General features: G+C 38.5%; 1 protein-coding gene across 1 annotated transcript; it reads right to left on the bottom strand.

Annotated features, from left to right (window-relative positions):
• Nucleotides 1-4,070: 4,070 nt before the first annotated feature.
• On the bottom strand, nt 4,071-24,704 carry GPRC6A (G protein-coupled receptor class C group 6 member A). Its single transcript, XM_007123838.1, is given in 10 exon segments — nt 4,071-4,490; nt 4,493-5,187; nt 7,405-7,528; nt 11,889-12,098; nt 18,544-18,801; nt 18,804-18,843; nt 18,845-19,073; nt 19,076-19,379; nt 21,785-22,088; nt 24,511-24,704. Coding segments are annotated over 10 exon segments (2,778 nt in total).
• Between the last annotated feature and the right edge of the window lie 2,594 nt (nt 24,705-27,298).

Genomic DNA, 27,298 nt, shown 5'->3' with positions numbered 1-27,298 from the left:
TGTGAGAACATTAAAATCGCTCACTTAACATTTATTGAATGCCAGTTTTGGTGGTGGCCTTGTGCCAAACCCAGAATGCACAGTTGCACTTGGACCTTGCTCTTGAGAACCTCACAACCTGTGCTGATCGGCTTCTGGTTTCATCTTACCAGTAAAAGCAGTGGTACAATGTGTATTATTTCCCCACCCCTGCATTTTAGCAATTAAAGGTTTTAGGATGTCTCTGTGAGCAGGGTAAGGGGATGACTATATGGGTCCTTTTTTGTGTGTTCATTTGCTTATTTTTTTATTTCTTCATAATATTTATATTTGCCTCTATAATAAAAAAGAAGCCCTTTATGCCAAAGAAAAAGGAAGAAAATCATTGCATTTATACCCAATTGAATTCAAAAGCCTCAAAAGTTAACAGAAAAATGAAAAGGACAACAGTCATTCACTTAGTTGTTTGTTTTACGTGGTTCAAGGAGGTAGCTATGGGTTTAAAGGATTCAGAACTTAATTTCATAGTTGGGGTAGCATTTTCTTCTCCTGGAATAATTGTTGAAAGCTTTGTAACTGTAGTAAAACTCACAACTCTTATGAAACAATATTTCTTTTATTGTTCTATTGGCACGACAGTGCTGGGATTTCTGTTTTGTGTGATTATACTCAAGAATCTGGAAGCTCTCCCACAGCTTTGCTCTCATGTCAATAGGAGAAACTGTTTTCATATTAACAGGACAATGAGTTAGTGAAATCACAAACAGAATACTCTTTTCTTAACACTTTCATGTACATCAGAATATTTTATACCCTTAACAATTTTATGAGATATTATCACCATATTGTATATAAATACATTTAGGCTAAGCAGTCAACTAGGATTAATATCTTTGTTCTTTTTTTTTATTTGTTGTTGTTTTAACATTCAGTCCATGTTGAGGTAGGACTGTGGAAGCTCTTGCTTAGCAAGGTGGGGGAATTTAATTTAATTCTGAAGCAATAGGAGGTTATTAAATTTTTCTGAATAGGAAAATGATAGTATTGGAACTAACTTGAGAACAATTATCTGTGATGATGTATTCTGTGTATTAGAAGGGGAATCTTGGGGTAGGCAACTAGTATGGGATCTTCCAACAACAGAAGGGTAAAGTCATAAGAGCCTAAATTATGATGATGATAGTATTAACAGTAGAAAGGAAAGAGCAGTTGAGAGAGCTGTTACTAAAGAAGAATTGACTGTTCACTGCAGAATGGTTAAAACACTAGAATGTAAACTCCTCGAGAGGAGAGAATTGTTTGTCTTTTATCATTTTTATATTCCCCATGCATAGAATTATGCCTGGTACATAGTAGACACTTGATAAATGTTAGTAGAATAAATTAGAATAAAAACAAGTAAATACAATAAAGTGTAATAGGTGCTGTGACAGAGGCAGAAAGGAAGGCTTGGTAGAAGTGGAGATGCTTTTTTAGTTGGCTGCACTGCACGGTATGTGGGATCTTAGTTCCCCACCCAGGATCGAACCCACACCCCCTGCAATGGAAGCATGGAGTCTTAACCACTGGACTGCCAAGGAAGTACCGAAGGGGAGATGCTTGAATTGTGTCTGATGAACCAGCTAGGAGGACGAAGGGGTGGAGAGGACATCAAGGCAGCAAGAAGAGGCGGGCTTTGAGGTGTGGGAACAATCTCCAGCAGTTGGCCATTTCCTAAGGGTAGTGCACCAGGCAGGAAGGGGTAGATGTTGGAACTGGACTTAAAGAACCTGAGCATCAGCATAGGGAGTTTTGACTAATTGCAGGTATTAAAACAACTGAGTAACACAAAGAGGTTTTTACTATAGAAAGATATCTACCGGAAATGAATGGAAGATTTAGTGAGTCCTTCTCTATGTTTAGAATAAAACAATGAGAGACCAGAGTCAAATTTGAAGGCTATTGAAATAATCTGTGAAAGAAGTGATGAAGTCCTAGATTAGGAAGTAATAACAGGGATAGAGATCTTGGCAAGATTTTGAGAAAATGCAGGAATTAGAAAATAAGAGAGATGAGGAATTAAAGGTGCAGAAGGGGGAAGCAGATAGTGGAGTTAAAGATGGATAGGATGTAATGAAACTTAAAAGCTTTTGCACAGCAAAGGAAACCATAAACAAGACGAAAAGGCAACCCTCAGAATGGGAGAAAATACTTGCAAATGAAGCAACTGACAAAGGATTGCTCTGGGCTTTTCACTTGAGTGATACTAATTTCCCTCTATCAGTTGGGGAAATATATTTAGAAATGCAGTTGAACTCATTTGAAATATGTCTGCTTTGTTGGGTGAAGAATGGGAATCTTATTTACCTAAAAGATAGGTCATGAGAAAAACGATAATTCAAAAAGAGTCATGTACCAAAACGTTCATTGCAGCTCTGTTTACAATAGCCAGCACGGACATGGAAGCAACCTAAGTGTCCATCAACAGATGAATGGATAAAGAAGATGTGGCACATATATACAATGGAATATTACTCAGCCATAAAAAGGAACGAAACTGAGTTATTTGTAGTGAGGTGGATGGACCTAGAGACTGTCATTCAGAGTGAAGTAAGTCAGAAAAAGAAAAACAAGTACCATATGTTAACACATATATATGGAATCTAAAAAAAAAAAAAGGTTCTCAAGAACCTAGGGGCAGGACAGGAATAAAGACGCAGATGTAGAGAATGGACTTGAGGACACAGGGAGAGGGAAGGGTAAGTGGCACTGACATATATCCACTACCAAATGTAAAATAGAGAGCTAGTGGGAAGCAGCCGCATAGCACAGGGAGATCAACTCGGTGCTTTGTGACCACCTAGAGGGGTGGGAGAGGGAGGGTGGGAGGGAGACGCAAGAGAGAGGGGATATGGGAATATATGTATACATATAGCTGATTCATTTTGTTATACAGCAAAAATTAACACACCATTGTAAAGCAATTATACTCCAATAAAGATGTTTTTAAAAAAAGGATGGATAGGATGAATTCCAGTGTTCTGACTAGTCCAGTGGTGGTACAACATGCTGAGAAATGGAAAACAAGAGGAGGAGTTAGGAGAAGGAAATAATGGATTAAATTTTGAGCATATTGACTTTGAAGTGTTACAGTGACAAATAGGTGGGTTGGTTAGAGAACCACCTGTCATCTTTCTGCCAGATGCTTTGATGGTCACCTTCTACCCACAAGGTAAAGACCTAAGCGTTTCATGAAAGAACTCTGGTCATAATCTGATCTTTACATATGAAAGAGGACTGCTCTCTAGTAATACCAAAATAACTGCCCTTCCCTGATCACATGTTCTAGATACACTTCTGCTCCTGCTTTCCCCCTTTGTCTGGAACAGCTTTCTATACTTTCTTTGATTAGCTGTAACTCTTACTCATCTTTCAGGACTTCAACTAAACATCACATTCTTTATTTAACCTTCTTTGAAACCCTCCTATCATCCCCCACGGTGGTTAAGTACACTTCACTCTACAATTATAGTGCCCTACATACATTACAACCATAGAATTGTAGATGAATTGAAGATGAATTGAAGATGTCTCTGTGTGACTGTCTTGCCCTGGATTTTAAGCTCCTTAAAGCCATAAATGATGACTTGATCCTTTTTGTACCTTTGTATTTAGCATATCACCTGCACATGGTAACTGCTCGTTTAACTGACCTAAGCGGACAAGGTGGGAAGGTAAAGATGCTCAAGAGAGAAGGAGAACCCACACAAAGAGTTTTAAGAAGAGGTTATAGAGGGTGGAATAAGGATGCTGTATTATGAGCTAATTCTGTTAGAAGAGATCCCCCTTTAACTATGAGGGGGGATCTAGGAGGAAGGAGGTAAAGGTGGAGGTGATGCAGGTGGTAAGGAAGGAAGGGAGTTTCAGGCAGAGGGCTCTATCTTCTTTGTCAAACAGGTAGTTGAACAGAGGGAGTGTTCAACTAAAATTTAGTGAAGGTAATAGTCGTGAAGAAACATAGGATATATTTGCTCTGGAAGTAAATGCACATATTAAATGCAAAGACCCTAGAAATATTTCATTCTGAAATGCACCATGTGGTAAGGACTCATTCATACACTTGAGATTCTTTTTCGAGGCAAAGCTTTAGATACACATGGAACATTTTGTCTGCATATGTGTGCAGATGCTTGTGCCTGAAGATCTTCGCTTTTCTGCCAGGCTGCAGACCTGCCCGCAGAGCTGGTATTGGTTGTTATGACATTGCTGTTAGTGGCACCCAGTGAAACATGGCTCATGGCAAGGCTGCCTGCACTGTGGGAGGAGTAGCTGCAAATCATCTTGAGAAAGGCACATTTAGCGTTAGTCTCTTGCCTACAAAGAATAACATAGCATTTGGGGAAGAATGTGCAACATAGGATCCCATAGTTAGAAATGAAACCAACGATGATCTCCACAGCTGGCAAATATTTGCCAAATGTGGGAGCATAGACAGGGATGAATGTGATCCAAGCTATGAAGTCAATGAGCATATGCCCAATGTTATGAATTTGACTTCATTGTAATTCTCAGGTAACTATCTGTCTTTGAAGGCAAATATGAAGCAAATGAAGGCCTGGATGGCAATATAACACAACATGGTGCTACATGCAAGGATAGATCCCTCCTCACTTTCCAGAATAATGACTCTGGGCAAGGAGACATTCTCTTTCACAGCAGGTGCTGCAAAGATGAGCCAGAGTGTGCAAATGAAAACCTGGATACCCGTGCAAGTGAAGATGATGGGGTTCGGTTTATAGAGGCACTTCAGGAAGTTCTGCAACTTGGGATCAAAGCTGAAGGCTAGCACAATTTTCAGGGACTTCATCAAAATGCAGTAGATGCAGAGAGTAAAGCTCACGCCAAATAGCTTCTGCCTGGTTTTACACGTGAAGTTTTGTGGCTCTCCAATGAAAAAGCCTGTGCTGGCAAAGTTGAGGAAATGACAGAAGAGGATTCCGTAGCAGACCGTCAATCCCCCAGATGATTTCACAATGGGTGTGTTCAGGTTTCTTGTAAATACTATGCCAATGGCCAGAACAAATATGATTCCCAGTAGAGAGAGGGCCAGGAGCAGGATAGCCAAGGAGTCATTCCGGTTGAGATACTCCACTTCCTTTTCAAAGCACACTGTGCTCCTTACAGGGGCCCCGTGAGTTTTGCTACTGCATAAAAGGCAGTGATCCATATCTAAAAGACAGAGGAGATTCAGTTACATTGCAAACATTTAAACCAGGTGATTGTCTGCAATGCTATAAATGAGATTCCTAGGTAAAAGTTCTGACTGGAAAACAGATACAGATAATTGTCACATTGGTTACCTATTAAAATAAAGCATGCACACAACCCATGGAAGGTGAGAGAGAAAGGGTGACAGTGAGGAAAGAGGAAGAGGGGAAGAGGAAAAAAGAAAAAGTCATCTGGGCTGTGAGTCTTTAGGAAATTAATACACTTGAGATATGCTGGCCTCCTATGAACTTGCTATTATAGGTGGTAGTTCAGGGACTGTCAAGAATAAGGGCTTTGGAACCAGACATATCTCAAGCCCTTTCTTGATCATTTACTATTCCTGTAATCTTGAACAAGCTAATTGAACTTTCTGAACCTATTTCCAAATCCCTTAAAAAAAGACTCTGCCTCACTGGGGTGCTGCATTCAGTGACATAATAAATATAAAATGTTTTCAATGGAGCACTGCACACAATATAAACAATATGGTGGGAGCTGCTATTATAAGTAAGGCTGCAGTTCTTTCAAAAGCAGAGACAATATGGTTGAGCCACCCTAAAAGCTCTCTAAAAGTGGGATAACACATGATTGTAATCAATGACAGTTGGTGAAGAATTAGTTTATTTTTTCCCCAGGAGGTTAGTAAAATTGAGCATCTCACACAGGCAGTGATAGGCTTGAAAATGATTTATGCTGATTCTGACTGCAGGGTGGCATGAATAGTTAATATCAGAGTGGAATTTCTAGGAATATGGTTGCTTTTGATTTCCCATTCCCATCTCCTATAGACGGGGTCCCACCTACTTCCAAAAAACCTCTCTTCGGGCATCCATCTGATTACACTCCACAGTGCCTGTGTTTTCTTCCTTAATCTCGAAGTCAGGTTGTGTTTCTATTTATAAACTTCTTCACATTTCCAGCCTCCTCCTCTTTCCAAACCCTATTTCCCTACAAATATCCATTCTTCTCTGTCCTCCCCTTAACCACTGCTGCTAGCGTCTGGCATTTCATTCATTCATTCATTCATTATCATTTATTATTGGCCCTATGTACAAGAGCTGTGTGCTAGAGACACGCAGAGAAGAATAGATGGTGTCCTTTCAAATCACTGAGCACTTTCCCTTCAAAGTCGTGCTCAGTTTTCTACATTTGTTCTTGGAAGCAACTTGCCCTAGTTGTCAAAGACAACCCAGATTGTATCTTGAAAGACTCTTGTACACCTTTATGAGACATAAATGCTGCATATTTTCTTGGTGTTTTTATTTATTGCACTTGGCAGACAGTCGCTAGATACCATGTTACCTGGAAGATTTCCTCCCCAATTACTTCATTACACAGCACAATCCATCTCAGGGAGAGATACATGGCATTTTTGTGAGACAGTGATAGAACATGAATATTGGAATGTTTACATTGGGATACTTCTCTCTTTGGAGCCAATAAGCATTTGGGAACTATTCTGGCTCTGGAGTTCTCAGCTTTTATAGAAGCTGAGTAGGAATGCTACAATAAACCAGGGAATATAGTGCTTTTAAAATAGGCATAACTCCAGGAAAACTACTGATGGCTCCTTTCAGGGCTCCAAAGGCTGCAGACCTCACTCTTGCTCTTTACTTTGTGTATTTTCCTCTGACCTTGTCAAATTGTTAAAAACAGATTTGACAAACAATCTCTATCAGTAGTTCAGCTCCTCCTCTCACAGAAGGTTCTTTCTTTTTTAGGCTTCACTGTTGCCTCTTGGTAGGAATAACAAGATCTCCAGGGTATGCACACCTCTGGGTTTTCACCATGCTCAGTTTAGTTAATTCAGCATTTATTTATTTATAGTTATTATGCCCCAATTGCAAGTCAAGCACGTCTGTGTGGGGGATATATGGACAAAAATAGACAGAGAACTCGCATTATTTTACAGTGGAGGGTATGACATCTTCCCTTGGAAGTGAAGTCTCTTTTACATCTCTATTAGGTATTGGTTGTGCGTCTGCTGCTAAAATAGAGCATATTCCAAGAGAAAATGAAATCTCACTGGAATTTAATCTAGCAGAAGCATATGGCACTTTTTTTTACCTTTCAGATGAAAAAATTAACCAAACAGAATTCATGTTAAAAAAGAAATCAGTCTAAGAGAAATGGTTCAGATGTGTCACTGTACATGTTGCAATGAGTGTAATTAATTACCTGTCTGATTACTATAGAGATTTTCAGGAGAGTTCACACATTCATAGCAGCAGATATGTTGACTTTTTGTGGTTTTCTTCATTTGCCCAGGACTGCATTCCTTGGAGCATTTAGATTGAATTTGCTGCAAAGTGAAAAGAAATCACGAATAGGTTTTTTAAAAGATTTATCGTAATTATCCTTGACTTAATTTAAAGATTTGTTTACAAAATAGTATTTTGGTCTTTTTTTTCCTTCATAGTGTAATGGAATTGTTTTGTTATCTGGAGGAATTTCAACAAGTTTAAAAAATAGAAAATATTTCAGATAGTGAAACGGTTTAGGAAGAACACAGTTTTTGTCACATTAATAACTTTTGTAAGCAAATAAGGGAAATTAACTCTTTCAAAAAGTCCCTTGACTCAGAATTATTGGACTTTATATTCTTTAGAAGAAGGTTGTTAATCATGCTATTTAAGGAGCATGCCCAGTCTAATCTTAAAAAATAAAACAATGGAAAAATTTGAATTTAAAGCCATTAAAGTATTAGTTAAAAAGATAACCCTAGATATATAAATAATATTTAAATCATCCTGAGAATTTAGATTACAATGCTGCATGTCACAATGTGAATCACATGTAGCATTCTACTTTTATGAAACCCTCTGTTTCCAATATAGCTAATAACTCTTTCCATTTCATCTCTGTTTTTTTTTTTTCCATTCCTAATCCCTTTCTCATGGCACATCTCGTGAGGTAAAAATTACTGTCTCACTTTTACCCTTGGGAAGCCAAAGCAGAATGGGTAAATGAGGCTTTCTCTAGATTCTCTTAACAGCTATTCCTAGCCTGGAACACAGAGTCCTTAGCTAACTAGTCTTTTCTTTGGGACATGAAAATGATCTGACCGAGAGAGAAAAGTAGCCAAGATTAGTAGCCCTGGGTTCACAAGTGCTGGCTTTCTTCTTCTCACCACAGCTATTGCTGATCTGGGTTTTTAGCAGGCAGGATATCTGCCTTGTGGATTACCCAGGGAAAACTTTTAATCTGAAGTATCCACACTCGGGGAGGGTGCTCCGAAGACACAAAAGGATTTAACTACAAGATAAAGCTGGACATCATTAGGAGGAGAAAAGTGAAATCTTTCTTCCCAGCAAGACAGTTCCTTCTCTCTCCCCATGTAAGAGACAGCGAAGACATTCTAAAGGCTAATATTGGTAATTGGGGGACATCAATAAATTTAAGATTATTTGATATTTTGGACGGTGGTTTTTGACGACTTACCAAAATGCTGATACCCCAACTAGCCTGCAGATTGACAAGTGAATCTTGAAGTCTGACCTAACTAATCTCAGATCTTGTTGGTTTCTACTACGTCCTTGAAATATGTATGGGTGTTTCCATCAGAAAGGAAGCCTTGTCCCTCTTTTCATGGTTGTCAGTCCCTTCTGTTTAGTCCCTAAAAGCCCCACTCAGTTATCTGTCATCCTATCATCTCCCCCACATTTAGTGTCTCCCCTACAAAGTCTGGAGATGTCTTGGTAACAGTTAAAAATAGCACTTCTTGCAGAAATTATAATAGGGAATCCTCTCTGTATTCAATAATAAAATGAGTCACAGCATGGTTTAAAAAATCCAGTGTGAGTTACGGTGTTTAGCAGAGTGCTGGGTTCACAATGTAGTTGTGAGGATGATAGTGATGATAACGAAGACAATGAGGAAAGTTTGAGAACGCAGAAGGATGGCTACTTTTCTGTGTTTCAAGGAAAAAGTACCTTACTTAACTGAAACTTATGACAGGGAAAATTAGAATAAGAGAGTGGCTTAAAGCATTTCTATGTTCATTCTTTCGTTGAACACATACATTTTGAGGGCCTATTATATGTCAGGCACTGTTGCAATTACTGGAGCCACAGTTAAGGAGTGAAATACAAAATTCCATGCTCTCAGAGGCCTTCTGTTCTAGTTGACAAGATTGACAATAAACAAAATAAAAATAAGCAAAATGTACAGAATGCTAGATAGTGATAAGTGCTAAGGAGAAAAACTAAAGACAGGAGGGTATAGAAGAAGTATTACGTTGACAATGCAATTTTTTTTTTTTTTTTTTTTTTGCCGTACACGGGCCTCTCACTGTTGTGGCCTCTCCCGTTGCGGAGCACAGGCTCCGGACGCGCAGGCTCAGCGGCCATGGCTCACGGGCCTAGCTGCTCTGCGGCATGTGGGATCCTCCCGGACCGGGGCACGAACCTGTGTCCCCTGCATCGGCAGGCAGACTCTCAACCACTGCGCCACCAGGGAAGCCTGACAATGCAATTTTAAATAAGGTGACCAGGGAAGGCCTCCCTGAGACGGTGACATTTTAGGAAAGACAGAAAGGAAGTGAGAAAGTGTACCATGTGGACATCAGAGAAGATTATTACAGGCAAAGGAAACAGCAGATAAAAGGCCTTGAGCTAGGAGAAGGGAAGACATGTATGGAAGATTGAGAAAGCCTGTGGGGTTGTAGGAAGGTAGTGGGAGATGAGGTCAGGGAGGGGCTGGTGGAAGGTAATGTATGGTGTTTAAAGACACTGGCTTTTCCCCTGAGAGAAATAGGATGTATAGGGGGGGTTCTGAGTAGAGCACGATATTTTACAGGATTACTCTGGCTTCTGTCTTAAGAACAGACTGAAGGGGGTAAGAGTGGAAGCAAGGAGCAGTTAGAAACCTACTCTCTGAATCTGGGTGAGAGGTGATCCTAGCTTGAAGTGGGGTGGTAGCAACAGAGTAGAGGACAAAAGTGTCAGATTCTGGACTCATTTTGAAAGTATAACTTAGGATGGATATGAAGCGTGACAGAAAGAGAAGTGACAAGGATCCCACCAGATTTTTCCATGAGCAGCTAGGAGAAGGGAGTTGCCATTTATTGCAATGGGGGTAGCTTTTGGAGCTCAGTCTTTGAGATAATTAGTTAAGATGACTACCAGGCACCCAGGTAGAGATGTCAGTCAGGCAACTGTATATTTACTTGAGTTGAAATTCAGAAGATAAAATTCTGGGAGTCATCTGCCTTCTATATAGTGACATTATTTAAATGCCTGGATGAGATCACTAGGAAAAGTGCAGACCAAATAGAGGAGCGGTTCTGAGCTCTGGGCCCACCAATATTTATAGGCAGTTAGAATGGTAAGGAAACAGCAAAGGAGACTGAGAAGTAGTGGCCAGAGACAGAGGAAGAAAACCAAGGAAGTGTGCTGTTGTGGAAGCAAATAAAGAAGGGAGAATAATTAGCCAGTAAGTGAAGTAAGATGATGTTTGTATTTATTAACTAGAGAGAAAGAATTTTGATGGGCTGAAAAGAGTTCAAAAGAATTATGGGAGGAGAGATATTGAGGCCAGTGAATATATTCAACTTTTCCAAAGAGTTTTGCAGTAAAGAGAAATAGAGGAATGGGTAGTATACGGAGGGGAAAGTGGGGCATCAATGGAGTTCTTCGGGTTTTTTCTTAAGATGGGAGGAAAAACAGCATGTTTGTATCACTATTTAAATAACACAGAAAATACTGGAGGGTGCAGAAGAGAGTGGAGAATTGCCAGAGCAATGTCCTTGAGTAAGTAAAAGGGGTTGGGATTCAGAGGTCAACTGGAGGAGCTGACCTTGGCTAGGAGCATAGACAGTCCATCCACAGTGCCAGATGGAAAGCAGGGATACAGGCACAGATGTGGTGGCAGCAGAACACTGGAGTTCTCTTTTGATTGTCTCAGTTTTGTTAGTCAAATAGGAAGCAGGGTCCACTGAAAGTTAAGATGAGGAAGATGTGTTGGAGTCAAAGAAGAGAAAAGAAAGTATAAAAAGCCACCTAGGGGTCTTCCCTGGTGGCGCAGTTGTTGCGAGTCCGCCTGCCGATGCAGGGGACACGGGTTCGTGCCCCGGTCCGGGAAGATCCCACATGCCACGGAGCAGCTAGGCCCGTGAGCCATGGCCGCTGAGCCTGCGCGTCCGGAGCCTGTGCTCCGCAATGGGAGAGGCCACAACAGTGAGAGGCCCGCGTACTGCAAAAAAAAAAAAAAAAAAAAAAAAAAGCCACCTAGGAAGGTGAACAGATTAATGGGCTAGGGTAATAGTCTGATTGCCCAATAGCATTTAGGACCCACTGGAGGTTAGAGATCATGAATTTTAAATGAGAACAGTCAGCAAGGTAGATGGATTTTTTTTCTTTTTCTTTTTTGCTTGTTTGTTTTTGCCAAGTTCAGCTACATGGGGGCTATACTGATTAGGCAGAGAGTTTAATATAAGCAGGATTATACTTCAGTCCAATGAATAAGATGAAGAGAGAGATGGGCAAGGAAATTGAGGGTGTGTACAAGGGAGTGATATACAAGTTGACTATGGAATTTAAGGAGGGAAATTGGGGACAGAGAACAGGCAGTAGGACCGCTGGAGGTCCTGGCGGGGTCAAGGACTTTTGCAGTTGAAGTACCAATTGATGTGAATGCTACAAAGCAGCCAACAGCAAAATTACCTTAAGATTCCTGAACTCATTTTTTGTTTCTTGGTCTGTGACAATGAAGACATCATTCTTCAGGTCGTATTGTGCCATCTTGGCAATAGTCATGTGGCCGTTGATCTTCCAGAGCACAACATCATATCCAGTATTCATATCTCCATGGGCATCAAAATGAAATGAACTCCCTCCATCTGTGAACGTCACATTTTTCAGTACATCAAGTAAGTAACTATGAACAGTAAAAACAGAAACAAAGACTGATAGAAATATTGTAAGTGTATCCATTATCCCAATTGTAATGCTGCCTTACAGGAATATCACTTAAAAATTAGAAAAAGGACATTCTGGATCAGTGAGTGTGGTAATTAGTTGAGAAGGTTCTTAACTACTAGGCAACAATTTGAGAAATGTTGAGAATTTCTGCCAAGGTCTTGCTCTGTGAATTTGAGAAAGCAAGTTAATGTTTATGGAGGTAGCTTCTCTAGCCTACAAAATTGAAATCTGAGCATCTTTACTTTCTCCATGTTGCAGAATTAATGGGTCCTCTGGGGCAGATGCCTGGGCTCTAATTCTGGTTCCATATTTCATTAGTGGTGTGATCTTGGCAGTTACAATTTCTTTCTAGGCCACAGTTGAGGTAAATGAAACCTACTTAATATGATTATTGTAAGAATTAAATGTAATTATGGACGTAAGCACTTTAGCCCAGTATCTGGCACAGATTAAGGGTTAATCGAGATTAGTTTAATACCTTTAAGTACCTGTTATTAGCTAATAGGGATGTTGTGCAAATAAATAAAAATACTTTGCGTCTATCAACTAATAAAGTCACCTGACATTCATACATTACATGCTAATACTCAAATCTGTGATGCCCTTTTACTTCATAACAACTCAGCGAAGCAAGCTGAGCTGGGATCATCTTCCTCTTTTCTCAGAGGAGGACCTCAGCTGAGGGGTGAAGGACCTTATCTGAGGATACACATCTTGACTTTCACTATGAGGTCTTCCCATTGCACCTAACAATATATTTATTTAAATTCTCCTCATTGTTTTTTTCCTTCTGACTCAAAGCAATTATCCCTGTGCCATTTGGAGTTATGGAAGGCAGGAAATTCGTCCTTTCCTTCTAGAGTCACAATCAGCCTGGGCCTTTGGCCAAGTCTGAGTAGGTAATCCAAGCCAGTAGCTGTCATGCTCACCAGCCCCCAAATGAAGGCTGAGGGGACAGAACCACAGACCTGGGCAACAGTCCGGTAACGACAGCACCCTGCTCTTGGGGTTTGTGCTGAGGGGCGTCCCTACCCGAGAAGTTTAATTGGTGAGCCTAAGGTAACTGCTAGTGTCTGCCTTCTAAGTCCATACTCGTTTGGTGGGAGGTGTAGATCTTCTCATCACCAATGGTTTTCAAGTCTGTTTCAGTAATTGAGAGTATAGTAAAGTGATCTCTAAATTCTATTTCCAATTTAGTTCAGAAAATGATTTTTTTTAACTTGAGAAGAAATATAATGAAAAAGTACTTTTCTTGTTACCCAGTTTGTTCAGTGAGAACTTGTATGCAATATAACTAGAAGAGAAAATGTTTTACTGACAAATGAGGCAGCCGTATTGAGCTTGTGCTGCAGGAGAAGAATACTGGACTGGGTGAGGGGAAAACATTTGAGTTCTGGCTCCACGGGCCCGTGCATCTATATCTGTGATGCTTATGTGGCTTTTGTTGGGTACAAAATCTATGGAACAAGGCTGAAATTATTCTATTTGAATAGAGTAATTCTTATTCTATTTCTTCCTAGTTAATCTTTTTTAAAAAAATATTTATTTATTTGTTTGTCTGGCTGTGCCAGGTCTTAGTTGTGGCATGTGGGATCTTTGCTGCCGCGTGCGGGATCTTCATTGCGGCATGTGGACTCTTATTTGCGGTGTGTGAGATCTAGTTCCCTGGCCAGGTATTGAACCCGGGCCCCCTGAATTGGGAGCGCGGAGTCTTAACTACTGGACCACCAGGGAAGTCCCTTAGTTAATCTTTTATGAATGTTTCTTTCCTTCAATTTTTTTTCCCCTTTGGCAAATAGAATATTAGAAAATCAAGTTGTATTTTAAGTAAATATATTAGCTACAGTAGTCATGTCAATAACCAAATATCACTTTAGCAAAATCTCTAAGCATGTACATTGATTTTATTATATGTGCTCACAGGTTTCTTAGTTCTTTTAATCAATTCAAATTAATTAGTATGGCTTTAAAGAAGCAGGATGTCAGATCTAAGGTGGTAGAATTAACTGACAAAATCTTATTTCAGCAATTTCCCGGAACAAAAAATATGGAGGGAACAAAAAAAGAACAAGTAAAGCCCTACCTTCAATGTTCCCATCTCTACCTGTGTATTGATTTTTCTTCTGTTCCTTCCTTAAGCAATATACACACATAAGCCCCAGGAACTTAGTTGTTTAGGGAGCATATCCTCTTCCATTCTTTTGTTTGAACTATAACTTCCACCAGTTTTTTCCTCCATTTAATCAGGTTTTACAGGGTAAATTTCTGACACATATATGTTCTGTAAATAATGATAACATTGTATGATGTAAATAAACTAGCACAATTCCATGTTTGTTCTTACAGGAAAGAGGGTAGAGGCAAACAAAACAGTACATTCATCACTTGTTAAATATTCTATCGAACATTTTCTCTGGATTAAGGTAATTTTGAACATTAATGCTTACAGTTATTAAGCTACTTAAGGCTTTTTCCATCCATTATTTATTTTTCATCAAGACTCTGAAACTCATGATAAGTTGACTCTAAAATATTTGGAGAGTAGGATTTGCATCTCCATGATTATATAATTCACCTCTGTATGGTAATGACCTGTTTCTGAGAACACGAGGTCAGGAGACCACTCCAATTAAGCTGCTGTGGCTGATGTTGTTTTCCATGTCCCCAGCCTCTCTGCTGTCCACTACGTCTCTGTAAGTGAGCTGTGCTTGTGAAAAGAGGTATCTATGTGAGCGAATTAGAGACTAGCAAGGAAGCAGACTTGCATCTCTGTCTGGTACCCAACCTATGTCTTTATCTTTTGTAAACTCTTCCATGGTGTAGCAAAAAAGCACATGACTAAGGCTGGGACGTTTCACTGCTAACTCTATGAGTGCCCACGGGCCAGACCCTTACAGCTGAGGTCCCCTCCATCTCTAAACTGCTGCAAGTCTCAGTCACCAGTAACACTTCTTGCCAGTTCTTTAGGATGAAGTGTAATGAACAAGAATCTGTGGATCTACCATAATATTTAAAGATTAGAGATGATGTGTGTCAATGCTTAAAAATTATTAGTTATTATTTTCCTCATCGCTCCACAATCATTCCCTTTTTGTCCTAATGTCTCTTCTGACTTCTGGACCACTACACTTGAATGTCTCATAAATTCTTCACATTCAACATGTCCAAAATGGAATGCTTAATATTTCTTCTCGCTTTCAGACCTTCACTTTTCTCTGTTTCCATCTCAGTAAATGGCACCAGTTGCCCAAATTTAGAATCATTTGCGACATCTTTGCTTTTCTCTGTCATTCTTTACATCCAATCTATCTCCAAATACTCTTCATCTTTCCTCTTAAGTATATGCCTCTCCATCCTCATTGTCACACCCTTAGTACCTGTAGTACTTATACCTGAAGTATAAGGCATCCTTATTTTATGCCTGGATTACCAAACTGGTCTTTCTCTGTCTAGTCTTGTGTTCCTCTAGTCAATGTACATTGCAGTAGGAATACTATTTCTACAGTGGAAAGCAGGTCACGTCACTCTTCTGTCTAAAAATAGCTTTAATTGGCTCCCCTTTGCTCTCTAAAGTCCAAACCTTTAAACATAGCTTGCAGACTTTCTATTGAAAGGATGGTCTTTGTACCAGCAATATCAGCATCACCTGAGAGATTGTTAGAAGTGCAGACTTTCAGGTCCCCCACACTGGAACTACTGAATTAGCATCAGCATGATAAATCATATTACCAGGTAATGAAATTTGAGATGCTCGGATTGATAAGGCCCTAATTATGGATGCTTCACTACCCCTCTACCCTCATTTGCCTGTAATCTCCACAAAAGACTCCAGTTGTATGGCACTACTTTCTGATCCCTGAAGATGCCATGCTTTCTCTCTCTGTGACTTTGATGGAGTATTTCTGTCCTGCTTAACTCCTACCCATCTATCGTATTCACCAGAGATGTCGTGATCTTTGGAGAATGTTCTCTGAATTGCAATTACTGGATTAGTTGCCTCAATTATGTGCTTCTCTACCATCTTGTATTTATATGAAACATTGTAATGCATTATTCTGCACTGTGATCAGCTCCTTAATTTTTTGATTGTTTACTCCTCTAGACACATGACTCCTTTAGGGAGAGAATTGTCTTGTTTTCCATAATATTTTCAGCACTCAACACAATGGCTGGAACATTGAGACATCCAACAAATATTTGCCAAATAATTGTGTAAAGAGTAGTTTGACTATTATACATTCTCTCATCCCACATATATCACTCACTACCTTGTATATCATCCACAGTAGAGGAAAACAAAAAAGAAAACCAAAATCACTATTCACAACAAGGAGGTGGCATTCTCACACACATCTGAGGAACATAAAAAAAATCTTTTGAGATAAAACAAGTATGACTGTGCTATCCCTGAATATTGCTCACAGACATCACCAAATGTGGAGCCAAAGTAAGGATTATCCTCAAATATTGGAAAAAACTAACTCCTTTAAAGTTATTTGAATCTAAAATCATTCAGAAAGTATTATTTAAATATTAGTGAATTTTTCCAGGGGACAAAATAATTTTTAGGAATATATCTTTGATTAGTGACCCTAAATGTTGCTGATCTTTTAAATTTAATGTCTATGGAGATTTCTTCCTAAAAAGACAATTGTTTGCATTATTTGTCCAATTAATTCTGGCATAGACATGGCTCACTCATGATCAAAGGAGCAAGGCACTCCCCTATTCCTCCTTTCCAGTCTGTTTCTGTTTGTTCTGGATTACCATGCTCCCGGGGTGGGGGGGAATAAAGAATGACCCCAGGTTCCTAGTGTTTAAATAAAACATTTTAGAAGATCTGCTTCAATTATACTTTCTCAAGATTTTTCCTCAGAATGTTTGAGACTTATTCCTGACTTAAAATACTTTCCCAGAGGATAAATAGCTATTGCTATTTGTACTTCTCTTCTCTTGTGAGTCTCTTTATAGCTCCTCCCCTTTATCCCATCTGTCTCTGATTGTCTATTTTCTCTCCATTACTCTTTCTCAACCTCTCATTCTTAAAATTTCATGTAGTGGTTTCATTATGTTGGTCTACTTAACTTAGAGTTTTTTTGTTGTTTTTTTTTTAACCAATCCCTCATTAAAGTTTTACATTACAAAGAGTATGCTTTCAAACAGGTATCTTAAAATCACTAGACATATAAATATGTGTGTGTGTGTGTGTGTATGTATATACACACATATTTTAAAGAGAGTTTTAATTAAAAATAAAAATTCTAATCTCTAGTCTTACCTCTTCATTAGGTTTTTTTTGCCTTGCATTTACCAGGTGAAAACTAGTTTTAAAATGAGCAACTTAAAACACCCTATGACCATCACATGATTCACCCAAATGTAAGCTGATCACTTCAGACCTTGGAGCTTGTGTTTGTGGGTGTTTAAAGTAAGAATGACAAAAGTAGAAACAGCCTGCCATGGACATTCACTTATGTGATCAGAAGAATTGGATCTTATTCCCTTTTACCTTTTTTCCCTAACAAATGTAAAATAAATATCTGTTTTGGAACATGATTCTGCCTTAAGACAGACAGGTTTGGCTTTGAATATACGTTAGTGAGAAGTTTGTTTCTAATGAGTAAGATTTATCATATAAAGTAGCAGTTTGCTTTTAAATGCCTTGTTTATGAACATTTTAAAAACACAATGGAAAATTTTCACTAAATAGGGCCATATTATGCTTTAATTAGAGTTTCTACAAAATAATCAAAGAGAAGAAAGGGAAAGACTTTTTTTACACAATTAGTGGTTCATTTAAACCTGAGATATCATAGGACTTGTTATGACTGACGTAACATTCATTTGAAGAAGACTGGAGTCCTAGGAAAACTGCCCTAAGTAAGAGTCATAACTGGAGGCGTTAGGACTATAACCACCTGAGACACCACGAAAACCAAAGGGTATGGAGTCAGAAGACCCAGACTAGAGTCATATTTCTGGTACTTTCAGCTTTAGTTTCCTTATGCATAATATTTAGCAAAAATAAAAGGGATCATTAAACATGCCTGGTCTTGTGTTTGTTAAGAGCATCAAAAGAGATGATCATTTGAAGCTTTGAAAAACTTCAAGGTCAGATACAAATACATAAACTAAAGGAAAATAGCACTATCAACAGAATCTTCTTGGAAATTAAAAGAACACAACTTTGGTGGGTCAGAGTAGGAGGTGAAGGTAAAATAAAAACTCTATTATCCTTAAGATCAAAGAACTAGTGATAGAAATTCAGGTTATTCAAACACTGAAAGTATCTACTTATAAAATGAATACAGTTAAGAGCAGTTTATATGAATATTGCAGATTAAAGAAAGGAGAGAAATGATGGTAGGGGAATTTTCTCAGATATGTGAGTTAGTACCTCCCATGGTTAAAAGGCATTGGGGTTCTGACTCTCTCGAGCTTGGCACAGATCCTGAATGGCATAACCAAGGGCAAACACTGCTAGGTGAATACTGTGAACAAGTCCTGGCTCAGTGTAATCCCACAGGAAGTCATTTCTCAGCGAGAAGTTCCTTTCTATATCCTCGTTAGCCTTGTAGGCCAAAGTCCCCTGCGAATAGTTGGAAATGCATTGACTCAGATCACTGTCCTTAGTATATGCACAGGCAGAGCCTTGAGCATGGCATATTCATTTAAGGGCTTGTTATTATCACTGGGAAACATGCAGATTTTGAAGAAAGGAATGGAAAGAGGACATATTCCTTCTTCTAAAGGTAAACCCCACAACTTTGCCAATCCTTTTAACATTAGGAATGGTGGTGATCTTAGTGGCCGTTGACCAGTTATCGCTAGCAATCCAGATCTTATTTATATTCCTTTCAGTGGCTTTACTGAAGAGATTGAAAACATGGAACTGACTCAGAAATACCACAACGACATTAACCTGGCTTCTGCTATGATTCTCTCAAGTGTCTGACTGATCCTGACTTCAATGGTATTATCTGAGAGGAAGGCTGGGAGAACTTCTCTGAAGGCTATGCACACATTATTTGTTGAGGTCTGAATTGCAAAAGTGTCGAGAGCCAGTCGTCCATAGTCATCATCTGTGGTTAGGATGCCAATCCAGTTCCATCCAGATTTCTGAATCAGGTGGGCCATTGCTTTAGTTTAGTAGAAGTCACTGGGCACAGTCTGTAAAAATGAAGGAAAGCGAATTTTGTCACTTAGGGTTTCTGCAGTTGATTCATAACTCACCTGGAAATGGACAGAAACTTTTAGTTATGGTGTTGATGAGCTGCAGGTGGCTATTCATAGTAGATATTCTTCTCTTTGATTTCTGTGAGTTTCCATAACATTTTCTAAAGTCTTTGATCCTTTCCATCCTTCCCTGTCAATGAGCTACTTTATAAATAGCTTAAATCACGATATTTAGTACCTGGTGACTGTTGGGAGTCACTGCTTTTCAAACATTTGGTACTGTGTATAGTGTAAGCCCTTCAAGGGTTTAGGCTCTATCTTAAATCTCCATCTACACTCCTATATCCATTTATATCTATCTATATCCGAGGCCAGGGCCAATAGTGGATATTATTTAAATACTTAGAAATAAATATGGGAAAATGCAGCCAGTCAAATAAGCAAAATGAACTTTTGGACACCTAGTTTGTTCAAAATTTGTATAAATGACAACTTTGATGATTTTTATTCTAGGTAAAATAAATCATCCAGACAAATAATCATCTGTCCAGGGGTCAGGAAACTTTCTTCTGTAAAGGACCAGATGTAAAATATTTTAACTTTGTTGGTCATGTGTGGTCTCTGTCATATATTATTTTTGTATTTTTTGTTACAACCTTTAAAAAATGTAAAACTCATTCTTAGTTTGACATCTCAAGAGCTTGAGAGCCACATTTGACCCACGGGCTATACATTCAATAGTTTTCGGATTCCTAATCTACTCAAAAGAGCAGCAGCATTTTAGGAGACCTCCCTAATGTGTGCAAAGTTTTGCCTAATTTACAGCTTTGGTGATTTTATTCTAGGGAGAGTTATTACCTTCCACAGCTGCAATTGCACTGTGCCACTTCCTCAGTGATTTTTTTTTTTTTTTTTTTTTTTTACTATTTACAGCAGCTGCATGGTATGGGGGAAAGACAATAGGCTTTGGAGTCAAACAAACTGTTAGAATCCTGACTCCAATAAATTTGGCAAAGTTAGTTAACATTTCTTTCCCTGTGAAACAACAGGATTCTTGTGAAGACTGAAGGAGAAATTTTAAATGGATAGTGACACACAGTGGACATTCACTAAACCTTAATTCCCTTCCCAGTACCTGACATTACTATGCTCACCTTCACTGTGCCGCCTGGGCTTCTGCAAAATCCGTGTTACCACGGAGAGTCCCCTCTCCTATTGTGTGGTCTATCATGGAAATTACATTTTCACATTAAACAACCGTTGTTAAAAATAGTCTACTTTTCCTACTTGTCACTTAACTAACCTTATATGTAGTCTAGAAATTTTGGGCCAAAGCCTTATCTCTGAGATATTTGGGGGAATAGTTCTTTTTGTTTTGTTTTGTTTTGGACTTAAACTTTTCATTATCAACTTATGTAGGCTATAATATAATAGAACTCTCAGAGTCTTATATGGGTATATGCACTTATTTAGTCTAGCTCCAGAAAGTTATATATTTTGAATTCTATGTACTTATATTATACATGTATATATTTCTATCTGTTCACTTCTATCAGATGGTCATTTCTTGATAATCTGACTATAAGCCTTTTCTAACTTTTTGCTTCTAATCTTCCTTGATCTTAGAAAGTAATGACCTAGTGAGTTACAGAGTGATGTGATATGAAGGTTAATTGGTTCAAAATCAAAGCCAAGAGGGCTTGCTTGACTCTGAGTAATGTGCAAGAACTTAGTGCAGGGCTGTCTAATATACACTTTGGTCTTTCAGAGACCATTTTGCTTACTTCCTGGTTAATGGTTTGCATTATAGGAAGCTCAGTAGTTCACAGTCTCTGCTCAAAGCCTTTCCATCATGCTCAGAACAAAGTGCAAACCATACCACAGCTTACAAGATGCTATATGACCCAGCCCTTACCCATCTCTACAAATACATCTCTTACTCTGCTCCTTTCTGCTCAAACTGACCAAACCATATTGACCTTTTGTTATTCTATGGACATTTCAACTTTGTACTTACTGCTTTCTCAGCCTAGGTACTCTCCTCTTCTCCCCATCTTCTCTTGACTGTCCCTTGTCATTCAAGTTTCAGGCTAAACGTCACCTCCTTGAGAGTCTTCTTTGACTTCCACGTCCCTTTACCCCTCAGTTCCCCTGCAGTTTTCTTCATGGTACCTGACTGATGTTATTTTAGAAACAAGGCAGTTGAGGCGCTCAGAAGTTTCTGTCTTATCCAAATCACACTGAAAACTGTCAGAAACTAGAACTGACAGATTGAGGGATGACTACTCCCTTAGTGCTTTGATCACTACGCTATCCATAATAGGGCACATCCTTTTGTTTTACTGAAGAGAAAGAAAGGTTAAAGTAAAAGCATCTCCCCCACTAGTTTCCCAGATTACCCTGATCCTTTCATGATAAAGAGTATGATCAAACCCAATGTATGGAGGTAGAACAAAACCCACCTGTGGCATGAGCTGTAAATTCAACATCCGGGAGACAGCCATGGTTATTGCTGAGTAGCCAGCACCTATGACAGCCTTAACCCTTGGCATGAATCTGGAATAGTCACACTTAAACTCCACGATTTCTCTGGAGCAGTTGAACTTAGAGAGAAACCTCAGAGCAGCTGCCATTGCCTCTGTGACATCTATGCAAGTGTCATAGATTTCATACCCTAGTTTGACTCCAGATAATAGTGTTGAATTATTGATCATCTCAATGCTGTGTATCATGGCAAGAGTTTGAAGAAAATTTGATATTTCAAAGCTGTTGAGAAACAAGTTTTTTTGAAATTAGAACATAACTCTTCTACAGACATGATGATATCCTATTTGATTCTCATTTCTGCCGTATAATAGACAATTTCTGAATCGGTGACACTTATCTCTTGAAGGATCTAAACTTTATTTATTTAAAAATAGTTTTTGATGGAAATCTTTCTCAAGAGTATATAAGGGGACTTCCCTGGCAGTCCAGTGGTTAAGACTCCGTGCTTCCAATGCAGGGGGCATGGGGTTCGATCCCTGTTTGGGGAACTAAGATCCCACATGCTGCGCGGCCAAAAAAAAAAAATTAAAAAAAAAGAGTATATAGGAACCCAGTTTCTCAAATGGAGTCTACAGAACAGGATTTAACCTTTTCTTGGTTAATTTCAGGATCATTTTGAATATTCAGTTTAGTATTCTACAGTATGAAGATGTTTCTGTAGTTAGATGTCAGCATTTTATTGCTGTCCAAGAATCTGCTTTTATAGACTCTCCCATTTTTTTACTTTTGTGATGCTAATCTATTGTGGTTGGAAACCAGATGAATAAGACTCTTAAGAATGACTTATAAAACAGGCTCTGAGTAAACTCACAATAGCTTTCTCCTAGATAACATGCAGTATTTCCGTTCCGAGGCATAGATATTTCCCCTTTTAGTGGGTTTTTCCAGTTGGCTTCTGGACTTGTGATTATTCCAGAGCATTGAGTTGTTTAATTACTGATTTACTGTTAAGTTTATTTCACCCACCACTGTATACAAAAGGTTACAAACAGTGCCTAATACAGAGTAAGAATTCAATAAATACTTTTTGAGTGAATAAAAGGGTATATTGTTGTTCAGGGTTTTGATATTTTCAAGTTTCTTTTAATTCATTTAGTTATGATAAATTAAATAATATTTGGATAATGCTGTTTGTCATTACAGACTATCTAAATGTGAAGTTTGGCAATGAACATTAAGTGTTTAATTTAAAGAAAGAAACAAAGAAGAAAGGTTAAAGTAATGAATTGTCTGGCAAATAAAATGTGTAATATTTTCAGAGTCCCCCACGTGTTAGCTCCATGAGAGTCTGAACCGCTTTGGTGTTTACCTCAGGATCCCCCACGCCTAGAATGCGACCTAGGTAATGTAGGCATTTAATAAATAGTTGTTCAATGTTGAATGAATACTGTTTCTCTCAAGGAGTGACAATAAAGCAAAATGATGTTCAGTGACTTTCCTTTTCCAGAATAAATGTGCTTATTAGACCAAATGATTTTTTAAAAATCATTTTCCATCCTTATTTGTTGGCCTATGATTGTGGGCCTTAAATCTGCAGTGTCTATTTAGTGCTCTGAAAAATCCTCATTAACTATTTCGGGGTGCTCGCTGGTATTCCTGGTAATCAATGATTAAGATGACAGTAGCTCAAAATACCCAACTTAATGCCAGGAAGGAATCTTAGAGTGATGTGGGATCACATTTTACCTGAAAGCATTCATGGAGGGCATGATAAACACTTTTTGATTAAAAAAAGAAAAAAAAGGAGGCGAAAAGAGGAGATTAAATTTATATACAAAAGTATCAAGATAGAAATCAGGATTTGAGAGTTAGAAGGAAGCACTGGGACCACATTGCTATAGCAACAGAAGCTGATGCTGCCTGTCTTTAAAAGTTATCCAGGCCCTTATTTTACAGAAGAGAAAAATCAGAAGCTGAAACTCAGAGAGTTTAAATGATTTGCCTAAACCTACAAAATTACTTTGTCCCCAAACTGAAATTAGAATTCAAATAGCCTGTTCTCCTTAAAGAAAACCATCTGTAGTAGCCTCCATCCAACTTTATTTTTCTATAATACACCATGACAAATGTCTCTTCTGTAGTCAAGCTTTCACAATATAAAGTGTTCATGAAGGAAGAAGGAACACTATGAGTTGAAGTAGCGTTCTTAATTCATTATGAAAGAATTAGATGATTTCAAGAAGGAACTAAATACAGTGTGGAAAAAAATGTTAGTATGGAGAAAATTTTTAAGTGCAGTCTATTTTAAGCAAAGAATTAAATAAAGATCCATGTTTGAAACAACCCACATTTGTGGGTGATAGGAATACAATTGTGCTATGTATGCTTGTAGTGGACAGGCTACTGTGTCTTATTGGTTTTCTCCTGTGACTGCAGGGGTTATTCTTTATAGGCAAAATCCGAATAAATATATTAATGGGAAGCATTCATTGCGTCTGTACTTGGAGGTTGATTATACATATAGTGCTAATATAGCTTTCTTGTAAGGAAGAATAGCAAGACTTAACTTTATGCAACTTAAAAATATAGGAGTTTAAATTTTGTTAAAATAATTTAGATGTTAATACAAGTAAACATTTACATGCCCTAGTCTTACTGTATAATCTTGAAATCTAAATGTGTTCTCTGAAGCTTTACTCACCCGACACACTTCTGGATTTCTGGCCATCTGGGGTAGTCTTCTGAGGACAGCATTTTTTCATGAATGGCAAACAAACCTCCAATCATGATATGCCCTGGAGAAGTGGCAGCCACAAAGTCATCAGGGGTCTGGCAAGGCTGGGAAGTAGCAAAAATAATCACAAAACAGGTAATCAGTACTATCAGTAGTGCCATGTTTCTGTCTCATTTGCTCACTTCTTGCGTGTTCTGAGGAATCATTGAGCTCACAGAGTGCCAGCAACATCATTCTTATTTCACCTGTAAACACCATATAATGTACTGGGTAGTGTCAAGGGCCAGAAACACTCAGTGTTCACATACTTGATGACAGTCAAAACAGTTCTTCACCAATAAGAACACAGCAGACTTTCTCATACTCCGTTGTTGATGTGTGATGGCAGTAATGCCAGGTAAAGCTGATAGAATTAGAAACACAGCTCCTCACTGTGATAGCATCTTTTACTCAACTGACATGTCAAGGGCTTTGAGTCATGCTGGCATTTCTTTTGAAGTAGGATATAGAATCTTCAAGAGGGAGCAGTTTGGGAAAGTTTTCGCTCTTCAGAAATGGACAGTTTTGGGACTCCCCTGGTGGCACAGTGGTTAAGAACCCCTGCCTGCCAATGCAGGGGACATGGGTTTGAGCCCTGATCCTGCGAGTTCCCACGTGTCGCGGAGCAACTAAGCCCGTGCGCCACAACTACTGAGCCCACATGCCACAGCTGCTGAAGTCTGCGTGCCTAGAGCCCGTGCTCCGCAACAAGAGAAGCCACCGCAGTGAGAAGCCCGCGCACCGCAATGAAGAGTAGCCCCTGCTCACTGCAACTAGAGAAAGCCCATGTGCAGCAACGAAGACCCAACGAGCCAAAAAATAAAATTAAATTTTAAAAGTAATAAATTAAAAAAATATTCTGAAAAATTAAAAAAAAAAGAGAAATGGACAGTTTTGCATTTTCCAAGGTATCACATTCAAGGCACAAAAGCTGCAAAGTAGTTTATAAACGGTTTAGAAAAATAGCATCCCTAATTTATTTCCCCAGAAAAGCTCTATGTAAAAAATGAAATTCAGTTATATTTAGGTATTTGTCACTGTGAGTTTACATGTGTTAGAAATAAGTAGTTTCTGTGGTGATGGGCAAAACTAAAAATGAGATGAAACTTGTCTGATGTAGTAGTATTTTGCTTTGAACAAGAAAGTTCTGTCATAGATCATTGACATTTCCACCGCTGTTTGTGGATTCTATTTTTATACATTTGGAACTCTTCAGGCTACATGTTCTCAGTGCTTCAGAATCTGAACTAACTAACATGACTTTGTGGATATCTTATGTAATTTAACAGAAGATAGATAAACCTCAGTAACTGGCACTAGGAAGAAGAAGTTAAAAAATTTTAACTTTACTTTTTAAAATCACTCTTTTTCAAACATTGGTTTAAGGAGGAATATATCATGGTCAAGCAATTCCAAATCTAATACATCCAGTTTATTTGATGGGTAGCAGATACATTTAAAAGAACTTCAGAAAATAAAAGAGTCCAATAGCAATTACGATATTTTTCATCATTGAAATTATCCTTAGGTCCCATTGACGTGTGGAGCTGTGCCAGCTGAAGGGTGGAGAAGTCACAACCCTTCACACGGTGTCACATGTTTCCTTAAGTCTTACCATTTTTACTAGTGGCAGGATTTCCTTTTAGGATCCAATCCAGTGAACTTCAGTTGTCCAGATAGTTTAATATACAGGAGTCTGAAGACTCTTCAAATGTTTAGCAATTGCATTTTACCTACTTAATCTTTATTATTCATTTGTGTATGTGTATATGTGCAACTGGATAAATTTATGTTTTCATGAATTTAGTTATTTTGCTCAGATAGCTCCAAGATCTGCTATGATTATAAGTTCAAAGATGATTTTGGTAAAGATATACTAAAAAATAAGAAATTCAGATAATTGTCTATCAAAAGTATATAATAGGTATTAAGCAACTCAGATTGATTCTGAAGATATGACCCTCATGTGACCATATTGCTCAGACCTGACATTTATTTGAAAAATCAGTGACAAAAGTTATGCCCGTGATCTCTTAGGATGCAATTTTAACAATATTTAGGGTCTTTGTTATCTGACTTTCTTATTTTAATAAATATAATCTAAGTTGGAAAATCTATTTCTATAAAGGAGCCTTCTGAAAGTAGGAAAACAAAAGTTTTCAAAAGCCTTTGTCCTGTAAAATTCAGTGTCATGTGGCAGAAAGTGCTCAAGCTTCAGAAGCTGACAGACTGGGTGACCATGAATGTGACCATGAATGAGTTACAGAACTTTTCTGAGCGATAATTTTCTCATATATAAAATAGGTAAGATACTCTATCTCAGGGATATGTTTTGAAACTTGAGCTGTATCGATTTGTAAAGCTCCTATATTCTAGTTGGCACTCAATAATTAGCTCCTGTCTTAATCCACCAGGGCTACTATCACAAAAATACCATATACTTGGTGGCCTGTAATCAACAAACATTCATTTCTCACAGTACTGGAGGCTGGGAAGTCCAAGCGCATGGCGCTGGCAGATTCAGTGTCTGCCGAGAGCCTGCTATAAACCTCACACGGTGGAAACGACAAGGGAGATTTCTCAAGGTTGCTTTTATAAAGGCACAAGTCCATTTGGGAGGGCTCTGCCCTCCTGACCTAATCACTTCCCAAAGTCCCCACCTCCTAATACAATCACCTTTGGGCTTAGGTTTCAACATCTGAATTTTGGGAGGGCA

Source organism: Physeter macrocephalus, chromosome 10, assembly GCF_002837175.3.
Source record: "Physeter macrocephalus isolate SW-GA chromosome 10, ASM283717v5, whole genome shotgun sequence".
Lineage (NCBI taxonomy): Eukaryota > Metazoa > Chordata > Mammalia > Artiodactyla > Physeteridae > Physeter > Physeter macrocephalus.
Note: the sequence above shows the minus strand (reverse complement) of the source record. Positions and strands in the feature narration are given on the sequence as shown.